Below are 17,224 nucleotides of genomic sequence, written 5' to 3'. Positions count from 1 at the left end.
CACTGGGACCAGAGATCTAGTCTTCCAAGCTTTCAGACTCTGGCTCTCCTCAAGAAATGTATCTCTCGATGTGTGCACTGGGCTGTTCTGTGAGTAGTATTTACATAGAGAAGTTCCCCAAGGATTGGCTCCAGCATAAGTCCGAAATCTTGAAAGACTTAATCTCTGGCCCGGTAACCGACTCAGATTATATCCTGCATGACCTTGCATACCCTGCATGAAAGCTATTTTGTAGCTTTCATTCTCTGATTCTTAGCAATGTCATGCTAGATCAGGGGTAGGCAACCTTGGCTCTTTTATGACTTGTGGCCTTCAGCTCCTAGAATTCCTGAGCCAGCATGGCTCAGCTTGGAAACCTCTCCCTTCCCCCTCAGCATGACTGGCTCAGGAATTCTGAGAGTTGGAGTCTACAAGTCATAAAAGAGCCAAGGTTGCCTACCCTTGTGCTAGATCAGTGTTTCTCAACCTTGACAATTTTAAGGCATGTGGACTTCAACTCCCAGAATTCCACAGCCAGCATTGCTGGCTGTGGAATTCTGGGAGTTAGAGTCCACATGCCTTAAAATTGTCAAGGTTGAGAAACACTGTCTAGATAAATGTCATTGTCAATAAGTAATTTTCCTCATCAAACAGTATTTTTTTAAAACATATATAAAATAATTTTATTTTCCTGAATAATTAAATGAACAAGCATAGTGTTTTTGACTCATTTGTTTAATTGGGCTCCTTTTTAAGCTAGTTTTAGGACATGTGGACAACAGATCATGTTTTATGGTCATATTTACGTAGAAATGTTGATAACTCAAAAAGATTCACAAGCTTTTAATCAACACTGATACTGGTATCAAACAGTAGAGAATTTCCCTGTTTTGATTTCTTTAGCATGCAACTGTTCCTTTAATGCAGCTGCAGCTGCATGGCTATTTGAATACAAGTAAGGCTGCAGCCAAGAAATGCCATCTGCTTTCTAGCTTTCAAGATGAAATTGCTCGTTTGGGGCACACTAATGTGTTATAATGCGGAATAAAAATCATCACCAGCTATTATTTTGTCCGGCCAAAACACAACGGACTTACTGCTTTCATGGACCTGATCCAGCTGTTCCACAGAACTCAGAGAAAAAAGTCTGTATCCAGTTTTGGTTCCAATGGCCAAGGAACTATAGAAGAGAAAAATGACACTAATTACATGCAGTAACATACATAGCTGGATATTTTTCCAGAAATAGCTATAGTAGAAGACTAACAGAGAACCACAAGCATATCACTCTGAATCATATGAAAAAATAATATAAAGAAATAGTTGCCACACTAATTCAAGCTAGTCCCAGTTGTTTTGAAGAGATATGAAAGTCTCCTTGGAAAGTCATTTTAGCTTCGAGTGGATCAAATTTTTTTTTAAAAAAGCAGTTATGATTAGTGCACATGGAAATACTAAAATATTTAAAGAATAAAGGGTAAACTGTTTTTCATGAAACTACACTGAAAACAACAAAATGGGAGACAAAATAAAAGCTAGGGAAGGAGAAAAGTAGTAAAGGATGAATGCAAGATGATGGAAGCTTTGAGCAAATTTCCTAGCAAGAGACTCGATTTCTGCCACCAAAGTTGATCACTAAATAATCAAACACTACCAGATTTTCCTCATGATTTTTTTCTTGGGAAGTTAGTAAAATAGTCCTAATGCATGTTTTATATTTAAAAAAAATCAAAACCCCAAAAATGAAAAAAAAAAGGCTGAAAATCTCCCCTTTCCAAGTGATGCCATTTTGTCATTAATATTTCACAGTCTCAGTGTTTATTATTATGATCCCAGACCAGAACAGTACAACAGCATTAAAGGTTAACAAAAATGAAATATATTATCATTAATGTTTTTTAATTGGCTGCTCATGAGGCCTTCCCTCCTCCAACTGATTTATCCGGCTATTTCAGTTTACTTAATCAGGCTACTTCTGAAGCTGAGGCATATTGTCCACTCTCACCTAACTAAATGGGATAAAGATTTTGTGCTGAGCAGAAAAGATCCTCTCAAGAAATCCTTGAGATCTGATATTCAGTGCAGGACAATTCAATAATCAGAGTTGATGCAACTAATCTCCTAAAGGCTGCCAGTCTATTTTTTGATCTTGTTGCCATTACCAACTGCCATCAAGCTTCTTTAACAACATTTAACACTATTTCTCTTGTTTGCTGTTAATAGGATTTATTGTATTTTATCTAAATAGCTACTTCTAAATACAAAACGCTTTAGAAAGTTTATCTATTCTATTCTATTCTACTCCTATTCTATTATATTCTTTCTCCTCCCCCCCCTGTCCCTCCCTCCCTCCACTAGGACCTTCCTAGCATGTATGGAAAGACAAACAGCTTTGAATTACATTCTTACATCCTCAAGGGTCACACAAATATTTAATCCATGTCATTGAAAGAACTGGTCTCTTTTGATAACTTCAAATAGCAGAATAGCTTATTTGAAGAAACTTCAAAAACAATACTGAACTCTTATAGATTTCAATGAATTTGAAAACCTCCTAATTCAAAACATGGAGCATTTGCTAGGCCTTATTGCTGGTGAAATATGACTCAGAAACTAGAAAGAACTAATCTCTACAAATTGTTTCACATTCAGGAGATATATTTACCTTGGTTGATCATCTTATGCAAGAGGATTTCATCAAATATACTGTAAGCCTAAATGAAGGACTAATGAATAGACAAGATATTCAGATCTAGCTTTCAAAATTTAGTGTTATCTAAACAGTTATCCAGCTGAATAGTCACAGAATGTTAACAGATCCTGAGAGAATGCCATATAGTTAGTGATAATTAATTTTTTTTTCTGCCCAATGTGAAAATGCATGTGGATAATTCTCACTAATAGCACCATTTAAAACGCAAATATGTTATTTACAGACAGCCTGCAACAGGCAATACCTAGCAAAGTTGCTATATTCAGACCATTTGCTAAGTATTTGATTGCAATGTTATTGGATAGATAATTGTTCAAATTTTAGATCAAGAATGATTTTCATATGGATTCTTCGATCACAAAGAAATGTTTTAAAAGCCCTTAGCTACAAAGAAAGTTGTCCAACCTATGGCCAAATAATCCTTAAGCTTTGATTAAACTGAAGGTGAAAAATAATGTGGCAATCTAAATCGAGATGCAAAGTGGCAAATCTCTGCCCACCAAAACCTTGACAGCTTACACTATTTGGAGCAGGAGGTACAGAAGTGTTGGGCACCTTTTCTTCTGCCATATTGTCTCTCTCAACAAATTCTTCAGATGGAGAAAGATCTCCAGTTCTGGGATATTCCTGGGAAATGAAAGGATTTTGAATCCTAAAGCAGTTTCATTCTACTTTTCTTCAATCCTGCAGAAACCTCTCAGGTTGAATGCCTACTGCTAGCACCAGGAGTAGAGAACCAGTTCATTAGCACAACTACCTGAAAAAGGCTAGGACCGAGCAAACTGCTGATAGAACAAAACATTTCTATAATTCATATCTCACTTTTCTTTTAGAAAAGACAAGCTTGATTCACATACACTGTTAAATGATACAGTGATCTGGTAGTTTTACTTTAGTGTCAGGTTATACTATAGCTGTAGACTACGGCCTTAATCCTATATACTATACATTTCTGTAAGTTATAAAGAAAGCCACCACATGATAGTTTGACTACAACAGTTATTTTTATTTATTTGTATACAACCTTTATTTTTACAAATAACTCAAGGCAGCAAACACATCCAATGTACCTTCTTCCTCCTATTTTCCCCACAATAACAACACTGTGAGGTGGTTGGTCTGAGAGAGCATGACTGGCCCAACTCACCCAGTTTGCTTTCATGGCTAAGATAGGACTAGAACTCATGGTCTCCCAGTTTTTAGCCTGGTACTTTAATCATTATACTATCAATCAAGTTATATTGAATATTCTGAAACAAAATGGAAGAAAATACATTTGCACATAACATGCATGCATCCTACCGATTTTCAATTTTCAAACTGAATGCCATAACCCTCTGAAGAGTAACAAATGCGAGGGGTCTCGTTTCTATTCTGCCTGGCTAGTGCTGTCAGCTTTTCCCAGCAGAATGGGAGCAGAGTCTGGTACCAATTTCAGCCATCTATATGCTTTGTTATACAACGTATCCTATCCTCAAAGAAAAAAAATCCAAGCATTCCACTGTTTTTTCCTTGTCTGTTCATAATGTTGGCCTTCACAGACCCTTTTTTAAACTAAGAGCTAATGAATGAGATAGTAATTGGAAGGCAGAAACAAAGAGCAATAATAAAATATATCTTAGTGAAAGATTAGGGGTTCAGAAATTGTATGTCATGACCCTCTGAGGGGTAGCAAGGAAGCCTGGGGGGGGGGGGGAATGTTATCCCATTCTCCCTATTGCTGTCAGTTTTTCCCAGATTTCTCTGGAGAGGGAGGGAGAGAATGAGAATGAATGTGTACTAAAAACCTGTGTACAGATAATAGTGATTGAAATAGTATTTTTTTTATTGGTATCTTGCCTTAAAACAATATTTTGAATCCAACTGCAACCATAAAATGCAACATAATAATAATAATAATAGCAAAGTTGGAAGGGACCTTGGAGGTCATCTAGTCCAACCCCCTGCTCAGGCAGGAAACCCTACACCATTTCGGACAAATGGCTGTCCAGTCTCTTCTTAAAAACTTCCAGTGTTGGAGCATTTACTGCTTCTGGAGGCAGGCTGTTCCACTGATTAATTGTTCTCACTGTCAGGAAGTTTCTCCTTAGTTCTAGGTTGCTTCTCTCCTTGATTAGTTTCCACCCGTTGCTTCTTGTCCTGCCTTCAGGTGCTTTGGAAAATAGCTTAATTCCCTCTTCTTTATGGCAGCCCCTGAGATATTGGAATACTGCTATCATGTCCCCCCTTGTCCTTCTCTTCGTTAAACTAGACATACCCAATTCTAGCAACCGTTCCTTATATGTTTTAGCCTCCAGTCCCCTAATCATCTTTGTTGCTCTTCTCTGTACTCTTTCTAGAGTCTCAACATCTTTTTTACATCGTGGTGACCAAAACTGGATGCAGTATTCCAAGTGTGGCCTTACCAAGGCATTGAAGAGTGGTATTAATACTTCACGTCATCTTGATTCTATCCCTCTGTTAATGCAGTCTAGCACTGTGTTGGCCTTTTTGGCAGCTGCAGCACACTGCTGGCTCATATTTAGGTGATTGTCTACTAGGACTCCGAGGTCCCTCTCACAGTTACTACTATTGAGCATGGTGCCACCTATGCTGTACTTGTGCATTTGGTTTTTCTTGCCTAAATGTAGAACCTTGCTTTTTTCACCATTGAATTTCATTTTGTTAGTTAGTGCCCAGTGTTCAAGTCTGTCCAGATCCTTCTGTATCTTAAGCCTGTCTTCTGGAGTGTTGGCTATTCCTGCCAGCTTGGTGTCGTCTGCAAATTTGATGAGTTCCCCATCTATCCCTTCATCCAAATCGTTGATGAAGATGTTGAAGAGTACTGGGCCCAGAACAGAGCCCTGGGGCACCCCACTACACACTTCCCTCCATATAGATGCAGTTCCATTGAGGACCATTCGCTGAGTACGGCCGGTCAGCCAGCTACGGATCCATCTGGTGGTGATTCTGTCTACCCCACATTTTTCTATGTTATCAAGTAGTAGGTTGTGATCTACTTTATCAAATGCCTTACTGAAGTCCAAGTAAATTATGTCTACAGCATTCCTCTGATCCACTAATTTTGTCACTTGGTCAAAGAATGCAATAAGATTTGTCTGGCATGATCTATTTTTGACAAACCCATGTTGGCTTTTAGTAATGACTTTGTTTGCCTCTAGGTGTTCGTTGATTCGTTGTTTGATTATCTTTTCCAGGATCTTCCCAGGTATTGAGGTCAGGCTGATAGGTCTGTAATTTCCTGGATCCATTTTTTTTCCTTTTTTGAGGATGGGAACTACATCAGCTCTTTTCCAGTCCCCTGTGTTCCAGGATCTTTGAAAAATATAGTTCAGTGGTTCCAATATCACATCTGCCAGTTCCTTGAGAACCTTGGGGTGTAATCCATCTGGTCCTGGCGATTTGAACTCATCTAGGCTGGACAGGTGCTCACTTACCATTTTCTTGCCTACCTTAACTTGTGTTTCTATTTTGTTTTTTATGGCACTATTTTTGATAGGTTGGTCTGTTTTTTCCCTTTTTCCCTTTGTGTAAAGACAGATGCAAAAAACGAATTAAATAGTTATGCTTTCTCCCTGTTGCTTGTCAACAAAGCAAGCTGTGATATCCTCAAGAACAGCAAACTGTAATAGTATAAGTTTTCATATTCTGATCCCTTGCATGAAATACAAATTTCCCAAATTGGGATATAACTTATCTCTGCTAAACATCAGATCTAGGCCAAGAAAGTTTATGCTGTCACAGGATTCTGTTTTTCTGCAAAAGGCTACTGTATTTTGGGTTTTGTTACACAGCTAAGAAGTTGCTATTGTTATTTAAAAGAATTAAATACACTGCACTTATATGGTGTAGTTTATACAAATTCAATTTCCCTATCTTGATTCACCACAATATCCCACACTAACAACCATAATATTAGCTCTTTAATAGATAAGCTAACATATAAAGACCACAGCTGTAAAATACAGTTTCAACCAAGGGGCGGTTGCTGGATTAACATATAGTATAGCAAAGTATCATATTATAAAGTGCAAAATAGGTAAAGAAGGCAGGGATCTGAATGTTATTATTTAGAACAATTTGCAAATTACCTGACTTCCAGACATGAACCGGATATAAAACAATAGTCACAAACCTGTAAAGCAGGAAATGTGATGCAAGAGAAAATTAAACACTGCAATGGCCTAAGACTGACAAATACATTCCACTAGATACAGCTCCAGGAGAGTCTAAAGTGGAAGGCTCTCAATGACAACAGTGATTGTACTAAGAAATATATAAGCAGCAGCAGCTTTAAAACTAAACTGAGCAACTCACACATCAGGTCTAAAATAGATGAGCTCAACCAGACTTCAAGTTTTTCATCAGTTCACAAACCTATTAAAAGCCAGGTGTTTTTTTAGAAAGCAATTAGGAGAGAACAAAATTCTACGAAATTTATAAATAACCCTTTCTTAAATATGTCGTTTTAGTTTCAGATAAAAGTTAGTTACTAGTCTGGATCTGAATTCATTACCAATTCCAGAGCAACTTTTATCCATGAAAACCAACATGTCAAGGGAAATATTCCAGCTTGGCCTCTTCCCCTTGAAAATAATTTGTTGGCTTTCTTCAAATTAACTTCCACTATCTTTCTAACATGGTAATCAGGATGCACTGCAAAATATTCCTCTAAATTTTACTCTAAATAGCAGCTCACACAAATACAGGTAATTCTCGACTTATGACCCACAATTTATGTTGCTAAGTGGGAGAGTTAAGTGAGTTTTGCTCCATTTTATGACATTTCTTGCCACAGTTGTTAAGTGAATCACTGCAGTTAAGTTAGTAACATGGTTACTAACTTATGTCTTTGCCCTACCCAACTGACATAGGCTGAAAATACAGGGAAGATCATAATTATTTTAGAGATGGCTGAAGGAAAACTCCCAGCACCTGGAAGAGGAGGACCTAGCACTGCAACACAAGCTGATTTTCTTTAGAAGCCAAGACTCTCACTAAGGCAGGGCTTTTCAACCAGTGGTATGGGTACCACCTGTGGTACATTGGTACCTGGCAGGTAGTACGCGACCATCCTAGAAAACTGGTAGCGGGGGAGGGGAATGAGCTGAACCGGTGGCGGCACTGCACAAGCCTGAGCAAGAGATGACTGGAGCTGCAGGGCTGTCAGGGCTCAGCGGAAGCACCAGGATCTGTGCCGCTTTCCAGCTGATCAGTGCTTCGGGGCTGTCAGGGCTCAGTGGAAAAGCTAGGTTCAGCGCCAGGCTCCAGTTGGAGCTCAGTGCTGATCCTGGCACTTCTGCTGAGCCCTGAAGAAGCACCAATCAGCTGGAAAGCAGTACTGATCCTGGCACTTCTGCTGAACCCAGAAGAAGCGCCGATCAGCTGGAATGTTGCAGCATCTCCAGGGTCTTGTGATTTACATTCAGATGCTTGGCAACTGATTCATATTTATGACAGTCACAGTGTCCCAGGGTCATGTGAAGTGACCAAAATCTGCTGCAACCAGCCAGCAGACGGGAATAAAAACCAAACACCCCCCCACCCCACCCCCGCTGCTAATCCTCAACAGAAATGCTCACAACAACGAAAACCTTGGACAGAAGGAAGAGCGTGGCTGGATAGGCAGGCAGGTCTCTTGCTCGGCTGTGGCTTGGGGGGCACTTTTTTCAGTGCCATTGTAACTTCGAACAGTCACTAAGTGCACTGTTGTAAGTTGAGAACTACCTGTACTTTATCACTTTTTTCCCTTTTGGGGGGGGTCATCAAGTTTTTGACACCTTGCTAGGCGACTGGTGGTATTTAGATGTTGCCATATCCTAAAAGTGGTACAATGGGTGAAAAGGTTGAGAAGTCCTGCACTAAGGTATTACCTGAATAGTATTTTATTAGCTATGTTTTACTGAACTCTAGGAAAAGGAACTGGGCTACAGATCAAATAAAGAACACATAGCTTTCATGCCAAGATTCTAGATTCAAACTTAGCATCTCCTGACATGATAGCAGTGTTTCAATATTTGAGGGGCTGCCACAAAGAAGAGGGTTACAATCTATTCTCCAAAGGACCTGGATGGGAAACAAAACAAAAAAAAAATTGATGGAAATTAATCAAGGAGAGAACCAACCTAGAAATAAGGAGAAATTATCTGACAGAACAATTAACCAGTGAAACGACTTGCTTCCAGAAGTTGTAAATACTCCATCACTGGAGGTTTTTAAGAGATTGGGCAATCACTTGTCTCAAATGGTATAGGGTTTCCTGCCTAAGCAGGAGGTTGAATCAAAAGACCTCCAAGGTCCCTTCCAATTCTGTTATTCTGTTAAATCTGTTAGATAAAGCTAAGGATTTTTTTTTTTCTCTCACACAAGTTAACAGTACTGGCTATTGGTGTGTCTCGGTCTTATGCAGTTTCCAAAATCACCCATGATTCCTTGTGAAGAACCTCCAGATTCACAGGCAACTGGGAAGAAACATAAAATAACCAGTTGATCTATACTTTACTACTTCTGACTCTTTAGACACCACAAGCTAGAAAAGAATCTGCTCAGCAAGGCAATATCTTTTTCTTTCTTGTTCTTTTGCTCATTTTGTATAAACAAATAAATATATATCCCAATTTCTAATTCAAAATTCATATTGTTTTGAGTATTAATTTATTAATCAGAAATCAGAATTGCTACAAAAATAAACTCTACCATTGACAAAATATCTAAGGGAGTGATGTTAAGGAGCTCGGATTTCTTATATCCAATTTTAAAAATATGAAAAAATAATAAGTAGTCCTCGACTTACGACAATTGAGACCAAAATTTCTGTTGTGAGTTTTGCTTCATTTTAAGACCTTTCTGGCCACAGTTGTTAAGTGAATCATTGCAGTTGCTAAGTTAGTAGCACGATTGTTAAGTGGATCCAGTTCCCCAGTGACTTTGTTTGTCAGAAGATCGCAAAAGGTGATCACATGACCCCAGGACATTGCAACCATCATAAATATGACAGATTCTGCAAAGATGTAAGTATGAAAAATGGTCATAAGTCACTTCTTTTCAGTGCTGTTGTAAATTCGAATGGCCACTAAATGAATGGTTGTAAGTTGAGAATTACTCATGTCCTGATCATTCTAGCATATTAACCCAGAAGGTGTTATATATTTTAAACCAGCAGCCCCTAACCTTTTGGGCACCAGGGACTGATTCTGTGGAGAGAATTTTTTCCACGGATTGAAGATGGCGTGGTTTCGTATGCTGCTTGCATCCCGCAGATAGGGCTTTGCTTATTTGCGCGTCCCGGTTTCTGGCATGCCATGGACTGGTGCGGGTCCACACACTGGGGGTTGGGGACCTCTGTCTTAAACTAATACACAAATAGAACAAATTGAAGCTTTGGAAAGACCAAAAATATCAAATATTATGAACATGTCTACTTTTTGTTAGTGTTGAATCTACTCAATATATTCCCTTCTTTTCTTGTACTTTACCAAAATAAGATATTTCCTGTTGACTTTTCTTTCTGTGGTTTAGATGCTTCATTTCTACCACTATTACTTAAAGCCAGACTAGTCTACATCTTTCTCCATATTTTTAAAAATGTCTAAATTCACAGAACCTACTACGAATTGCTCCATATCCTGCAAGTTTCATACTTCAACAATGCTCATTTATATTACAATCAATTTCCTTTCTACCGCCATGAGGATTTAAAGCTGGTTTTAATTTAACCAGTTGTGGTTACACCTGAGGGAAAAAAGCTTCTCACACGGCAAATGAATAACCATATAAATTGAGCAAAAAAAAAAAAATACTATGCCAAATCTTTGTTTGGAAGAATGTATGAATCATATCAATTTAAAATTATGCCAGTTCTAATTTTAGCACATGAAAAGTAATATCATATCCTCAAAACTTTATATATTTTTGTTCGTCACAGTATACAAAGTATACAAAACAGTCATCACTATCTTTTACTAATACCTTATGCTACAGAAAGATGGATAGGTCAATTACAGCTTCCCACAACTTGTTTCCAAAGTTAGTAAAAAGGATATGACTACTTACATACCTATTACACTATTCTATAGGCAATATTATGCAACTGCAAGGAGGAAAAAAGGCAAGATATTCTGTGATATTGCTCTATAACAGTGGTTTTCAACTTTTTCTTCATCATGGACCCCCTTTTAAATACCTTTTGTGGCCATAGACCATGGCCACAGACCCACAAAACGTGAAGATTTAAATCATAACATTTCTTCAAGCCTTTGTGGACCCCCTGTGATGACATCGTGACCCCCATCCCTGGATCTTAGACCACAGTCTAGAACTACTGCTCTACAAGATTAGCAACAGAAACACTAGAGATTTGATATTAGGAAAATCTCTTGTTTTCTTTTATTTTAAAGCTCCTTCATACAGGAAGACATACTTCCTTTTTTACAGGCATCTTTCCAGCTAGCCCTTAAAAAAAGTTTAACCTATGTAAGTTAACACAGATGCAGAGCACAAAACACATTTCTTTTTTAAATTATAAATAGATTTTAAATTCTTTATTTTATAAATAAATTATAAATTCTTTTCCAATTATAAACAAGATTTTCCTTGATACTTTTGGATCATGGGATGATAGAAAAGAAATAAAAATCAGCAGCCAGAAACATCATCAGTGCAACAAAGCTGGTAGGAGAAACATTTAGCCTCTGGCTTCAAATTTTTGAAAGTTCAAATATATTCACAAGCTGGTGGGAGGCGAACCTAAAAAGGAACCACGAAAACCGAATCAATTTCGAGGTTCATTAAGATCACCTCAATACCACATTTTTTAAAAAGGGGTGAGAAAGGAAAACAACAGCCATGCAGGGAGAATCCACACCTTCTGAATTTAAGTATCTCACCAGCGACCACTTAAAGCTCCGTCTTGAATAGCTCTATTTGCAACAGGCTGTTTTTTTTGTTTTTTTTACTCCATCCCCATTTACTGACAGACAGGACAAATTGAAAGCTAAACAAATAACCGATCAAACATCCTCGGGATCTTTATAGGTAGATCTAAAAACAGCCGGCAAATGACTAAATGAGTGCCTTTTCTAAACCCCCCATTTCCCAGGCAAGTTGCTTGCTTCATACCATTTCTTCCCTTCCATCACGCATCCCTATCCGTTCCCCATCTCATTCGAGTCCTCCTCCTCCTCCCTCCCTCCCTCCCTCTCGACAGCAAAGGACTTGGCCCCGCTCGGTCCCATCCCCATTTACGTACGTGCAATCCTGGTTATAGGAAAAGCAGGTCAGGGCCTCTCGCTCCCCTTCCCCGCCGGCGGCGGCGGCCTCCATAAGCAGCGACAGCACTGAATCCTCGGCCTCGATTTCACCCGGTCAGCGGAGCTCTGGAACTCCCACCAGCCCTCCTCCCGCCCGCTGTCACCGCTCCCGGCGCCGGATCGCAACAGAAGAAACAAGTCACCAAATCACGGCCGGTCCCCGCGCTTCGCTATTGGGCAACGCTGTTTCGAACTCGCCACCTCGGCCCCGCCGCCGCCAACCGGGTTCAAGCTTTCGATCGCACTCAGGAGGCAAAGCCCCCAAGCCCCGCCCATGACGCCAACAGGGCCGGAGGTGGTTGGACAAGGAGGTGGAAACAGCTGACAGTGGCCACGTGGTTGTGTTATGGTTGCATCAGACTGGAGCCGTGACAAGAGTGGGCGGCAGGTGGGCCGGAAGGGCTGAGGTGGCAGCCGGGCTTTCGGACTCGATCTCCTAGCTGAAGCCTGATGTACAAAACGGAGCAGTTTCCTGTTCCAGCCGCACGTCATGATTGGGACGATATTGCGGATATACAGCTCTTTACTCCATTAAGCTTTGGGCCGAACCTACTCTTGACATCAGTACAATGATTGCTCTAAAATAATGGATTAAACATTACTTGCAACTCAACATTGCAGTCCTATGCATTTTGACATTTAACTCAAGCGCTCCTACTCAAAGAAGCATACAGAGAAACACCTTACCTATGCAATTATTTATGTACTTATTTTAGTTGCAGGATCCAATCTGACTTGGTCACCAGGACCAGAGGTTTAAGCTCTTCCGAGCTTTGGGACTCGTGCTGGAGCCCATCCTCAGGGAACTTCTCTCTACCAGAATGTCTGCTTTGGGCTATTCTATGCGTGGTATTTATGTGGTGCCTGGTTATGTGTGGCTTTTTAGTTGTTGATTGGGATGTTGATGGCCAGCTATTAAGTCTGGCTGTTGTTTCCTTGTACTGCCAGGTCCTCAGCTCTTAGTACTTCATAAGCTGGTGGTAAATCAGCAGTCCTGATGACTGACAAGGGGCCTCTTTCCCAGGTTGGAATAATTTCTCTGGCTGTCTTCCTACCAAGTTGGCCTGCTTGGCCAACAATCTGTTGGAAGAAAATCTCTACGGTTTGTTTCTCCAGCTGGGAATAAGCCTTTAGCACGGATGAAAAATAGACACTAAGTGAAGCAAGCTGCCAGAAAGTGGATTTTATTTCAGAAGCCAGACAGAATAGTGACTCAGCAATGGGTTCTGGACTAGCTAGTTGACTTTGCGTGGAGGTTGGTCCAACCCTTATACCCCCTTGTGCCTTTGAAGTTTTGTAAAAGCTATTTTCTGGGTCTGGGTTTCTCTTGAGATTTTTTATTGCTCCTTTAGGGAAGATCTGATTGTGCAGTATTTCCAAAGAAAATGTTTTCTGTCTTTGGGATTTAGGTGGGTTCTGATTTCCAATATATTTTTAGTTGGGTACTATTATTAATTGGTTAACAATCTATCAAATCTTAGTAGCTGCAAAATTGAATGCATGTCTTTGTTCATTGTAATGTGAGGCTATCAATAAGTTTGGGTCTCTTCATCTGATCATTCATTTGTTTTAGTTTTATTTTAGTCCCTAAGTGGTTGATATTTGGTGGCATATAATCAATAAGTCAAAGATTTAAAACAGTTGGTCAGTTAATTCAGGGGTCCCCAATGCCTGGTCGGTGGACAGGCATTGGTTCATGGCATGCCAGAAACCAGGCCAGGCAAACAAGAAAAGCCCCATCCACAGGATGCAGGCAGCATGCAAAATCACAACGATCCACAAAAAAAACCTCTTTCCACAGAACTGGTTAATTCTCTTAATTCATTTATCTAAGTGGTCTAAGTTCAGACCACAAGCAATTTACAAAAACTGGAGGGGATATATAAATTGCAGAAACAAATTAACAGACTTCAGGATGTTTCAACAAACTTAATGAAAGATGCTATCACTCTCTTGGTTGTGTATAGCAAGTGATATTTATCAGTGGTTACTTCTGAACAATGTACTTCAGGCATTATCTGGACTTCAAAGAATCACCTGTTATAAGAAAAGGCATATTTATTCATGAGTAAATCACTGGACATCTTTATATGCGAGACTAATACAAAAACCACTCTCCCTTCAGTGGAGGGATTAAGGTTTGTGCTGAATTAGGCATGAGATAAATTCACACCCTCAGGTAGGGAAGCCCGTTAGAAAAACTATTGCTAAAAACACCACACAATAAGAGATTTAGAACAATAAAATACTCATATCCTAAGCTAGTCATAATTGCTATTCCTGCAAGGATTTAAGTCAAAAATAATCAAGAAAATAACTGGTTTCCTCACCTGATAACAAATATATCACAAGTCCTGACTGTGATATATAATTGCCAGATGTGGAAGCATGCCTGATCTGACATGAATATCCATAGTCTGGATAATGATAGTTATTTTGTTGCTATTATTTATTAATAAGTCTGATGTACAAAATCATTTAAGGTGATTTTAAATAACAAATAATAAAGTCACCTTAGTTCCTGAATCCTCTTTATCATTACAGGAAATGTCCATCTTCGTGTAGAAGGAAACTGTGAAGTCATTGGCTTTTACACATTGTATAAGCAATGGTTTAACATACTCTAAGTTATAATTAGCTCAGTTTACACATAAAAATACCAACAAAACGATTGCATCTACAAGATATGCTAAGCTAAAACTAATCAACAATTTCATAATTCCAATGTGCAAGTCAGATCAGTTGCCACAGGGTTCTTTATTCAATTTAAATAGACATGTGGAAAAACAACTACAGACAATTGAGCACTCATAGTTACTAGAAATGAAAAAAGAATCTCATGTAGCTCCTGTTCATGCAAATATAAGGAAGTTACAGTAATTATGGTTTGCACCTAAGACATTATCTACAATTGCTTCATATGGAACAGAATATTATATGACTATAACAGATATGGAAGAGTAGAAGTGTCCATCAGAATCAAAAAAACCTGACCTTAAATCTCAAATTCTGCCTCTACAGTACCGTATCAGCTATTCAAATTAGCATATATTTTATTTATTTACTTTGCTCAGATTACAAATAACTTCAGAACATATATGTGCAGGATGAAATGGGGGAAGCTGGAGATGAAAGACAACTTAAAATAATATATTTTTTAATAAACATAGAAAGTCTTGAGAGCAATTAATACATACTTTGAAGAAGCAACAAAGGAGATTGGCCAATGCAGTTCAGGAAGGAAGACCCTGCACCAGAAAACTCAATCATGAAGGAAAAATCACTAACCTAGCATTCTCACTGATGTTTTTCTATGAATAAGATTTATATTTCATGATGAAGTACTCAGTGTTTCTCAACCTTGGCAACTTTACGATGTGTGGACTTCAACTCCCAAAATTCTCCACAAATAATCATCTGTTATTTGTGAGAATGCAGCCCAAGCTCCATGAAATATAGGAGAGGTTCAGCATATAGAGCAAGTTTGGTGTAGCAGTTAAGGCACCAAGCTAGAACTGGGAGACTGTGAGTTCTAGTCCTGCCTTAGGCACAAAGCCAACTGGATAACCTTGGGCCAGTCACTCTCTCTCAGCGCTAGGAAGCAGGCTATTTGAAATCTTGTCAAGAAAATTGGCAAGGGACACAAATTGGCAGTGTTCACATCTGCAGTTGCAAATTCAAGATAAGCCCTAAAGGAAGACAGCATTCAAACAGTAAACAATCATAGGTCTGTCTGCTTCTTGCAAAGCGCGGCTCACCCGGTGCTCCCACACACTGCCATGCTGGCAGGCCCATCAGGATCAGGAAGGCTCTGAAGAAAGTAGCTGCAGCGGCGGGGGGGGGGGGAGAAGCAGGAGGCTTTTCAGCAGGTACCGCCATGCCTGCAAATGAGGCCCCTCTGCTTTCCAACCCCGAAATTCCGGAGTAAAATTGGGCAGCCTTTGAGCGCCCCTGACAAGCTGCCGCCCCCTTCCTTGGCAGATCAAGGCTGGAGCACATGGCCTTTAGTCAGGGCTGCTGGCATGGCAGCAGGCAGGAGCGCTGAGTGAGCACCGCTTTGCAGGACAAAGCGGGCAGACGTGATTGCAAGTCCTGCCCCAGTTATGGCGAGGAGCAGCGACTGCATATGGGCACAGAAGCCAAGGAGAATGAACCGGAGGGGCTAGGTGGCTGGCTACCTTCTGGCCCACTGGATTCGGGTTTTTCCTTTGATTGGGGGCATATGGCCTGACTCTCACCGAAATGCAAATCCCCCTCTAAGCAGGAATTAGGAGGCTGAAGGCCTCTGTCTTTGTGACCATGCAGTTCTAAAATTGATGGGCTCTGCTGGGGAGGAGAATCAAAATAGGGCAAAACAAGCGTAGTCCACCATGGTTTATTGATTGCAAAGTTTTCCTCTGGTTTTCCTATCCCTTCCTGGGCTATTAAATCCACATTGGCAAGGTCTGTACTGAACCCCTGGCTGCAAACTACTCAACCAGATTTTAGCCGAGTCCCTTGTGCAATCCCAGGCCACATTCTGGAGGTAAGAGGATGTAGTAATAGGAGAGAGCTGAAAAATTGATTTGTTGTTTATTCTTGTCTTTAGCAGCAATAACTATGTTCTTTGACGAGTTTGCTAGCAACCTGCGGGCTGTAAACTTTTCTTTCCCCCTTGGGGAAAGAATTCAGAAGTGCTAGATTTATTTTTCCTGCTAATTACAGTATATCTTGTTGGTTGTTTAAGGAGCTTATGAGAAAAAGATGTGTCTGAAAATTAAAGGATGTATGGATTGAGTTATGAGACAGGAAAGGGAAATACATGGACTTACGCACTTCCAATTGCTGACAGGTGTGCCACTAATATTCTGATTTGACACCTGCATGCTCTCAGGGCCCAAAGATTATCTTCCTTCTTCATAGGGCTGTATTTTGGATTAACTAAATTTTTCTGGGTTCTGATTTTAAGGTGAGTGTCTTGAGCTACGGAGGCCTTTGATCTTCTTCTTAAATACATAATAATAAAATAATGAGAATTAAAGACTCAAATGGAAGGCAGATTAGAAAGAATGAGACCTTTTGGGGTCTTCAATTTCCTTCCTGTTAAGAGTTCCTTAATAAGGTTTGCTCTTCCTTCCTAACATCAATAAAGGTGGTTTTTCCAGAAAATATGTGAAGAGCTGGAATTAGTGATTTAACTATGTTTTCTTTTTGGCTGTGTTTTAGGATCCTTACCACACACAAT

General features: G+C 39.7%; 1 protein-coding gene across 1 annotated transcript in view; it reads right to left on the bottom strand.

Moving 5' to 3' along the window:
- The window catches only part of WIPI1 (WD repeat domain, phosphoinositide interacting 1), a 46,664-nt gene extending 34,395 nt beyond the window's left edge, over window positions 1–12,269 (bottom strand). The window contains exons 1-2 of the mRNA XM_039325376.1: window positions 11,940–12,269; window positions 1,077–1,159 (exon numbers count right to left, since the gene is read on the bottom strand). Coding sequence (XP_039181310.1) covers window positions 1,077–1,159; window positions 11,940–12,013 — 157 coding nt within the window. The 5' untranslated portion in view covers window positions 12,014–12,269. The remainder of the gene's footprint in view (window positions 1–1,076; window positions 1,160–11,939) is intronic.
- Window positions 12,270–17,224: the final 4,955 nt, after the last annotated feature.

The sequence above is a fragment of the Crotalus tigris genome, unplaced genomic scaffold (genome assembly GCF_016545835.1).
Source record: "Crotalus tigris isolate CLP2741 ecotype Arizona unplaced genomic scaffold, ASM1654583v1 scf7180000024337.5909745, whole genome shotgun sequence".
Lineage (NCBI taxonomy): Eukaryota > Metazoa > Chordata > Lepidosauria > Squamata > Viperidae > Crotalus > Crotalus tigris.
The sequence above is the reverse complement of the archived record's forward strand: the minus strand, read 5'-3'. Positions and strand labels throughout refer to the sequence as shown.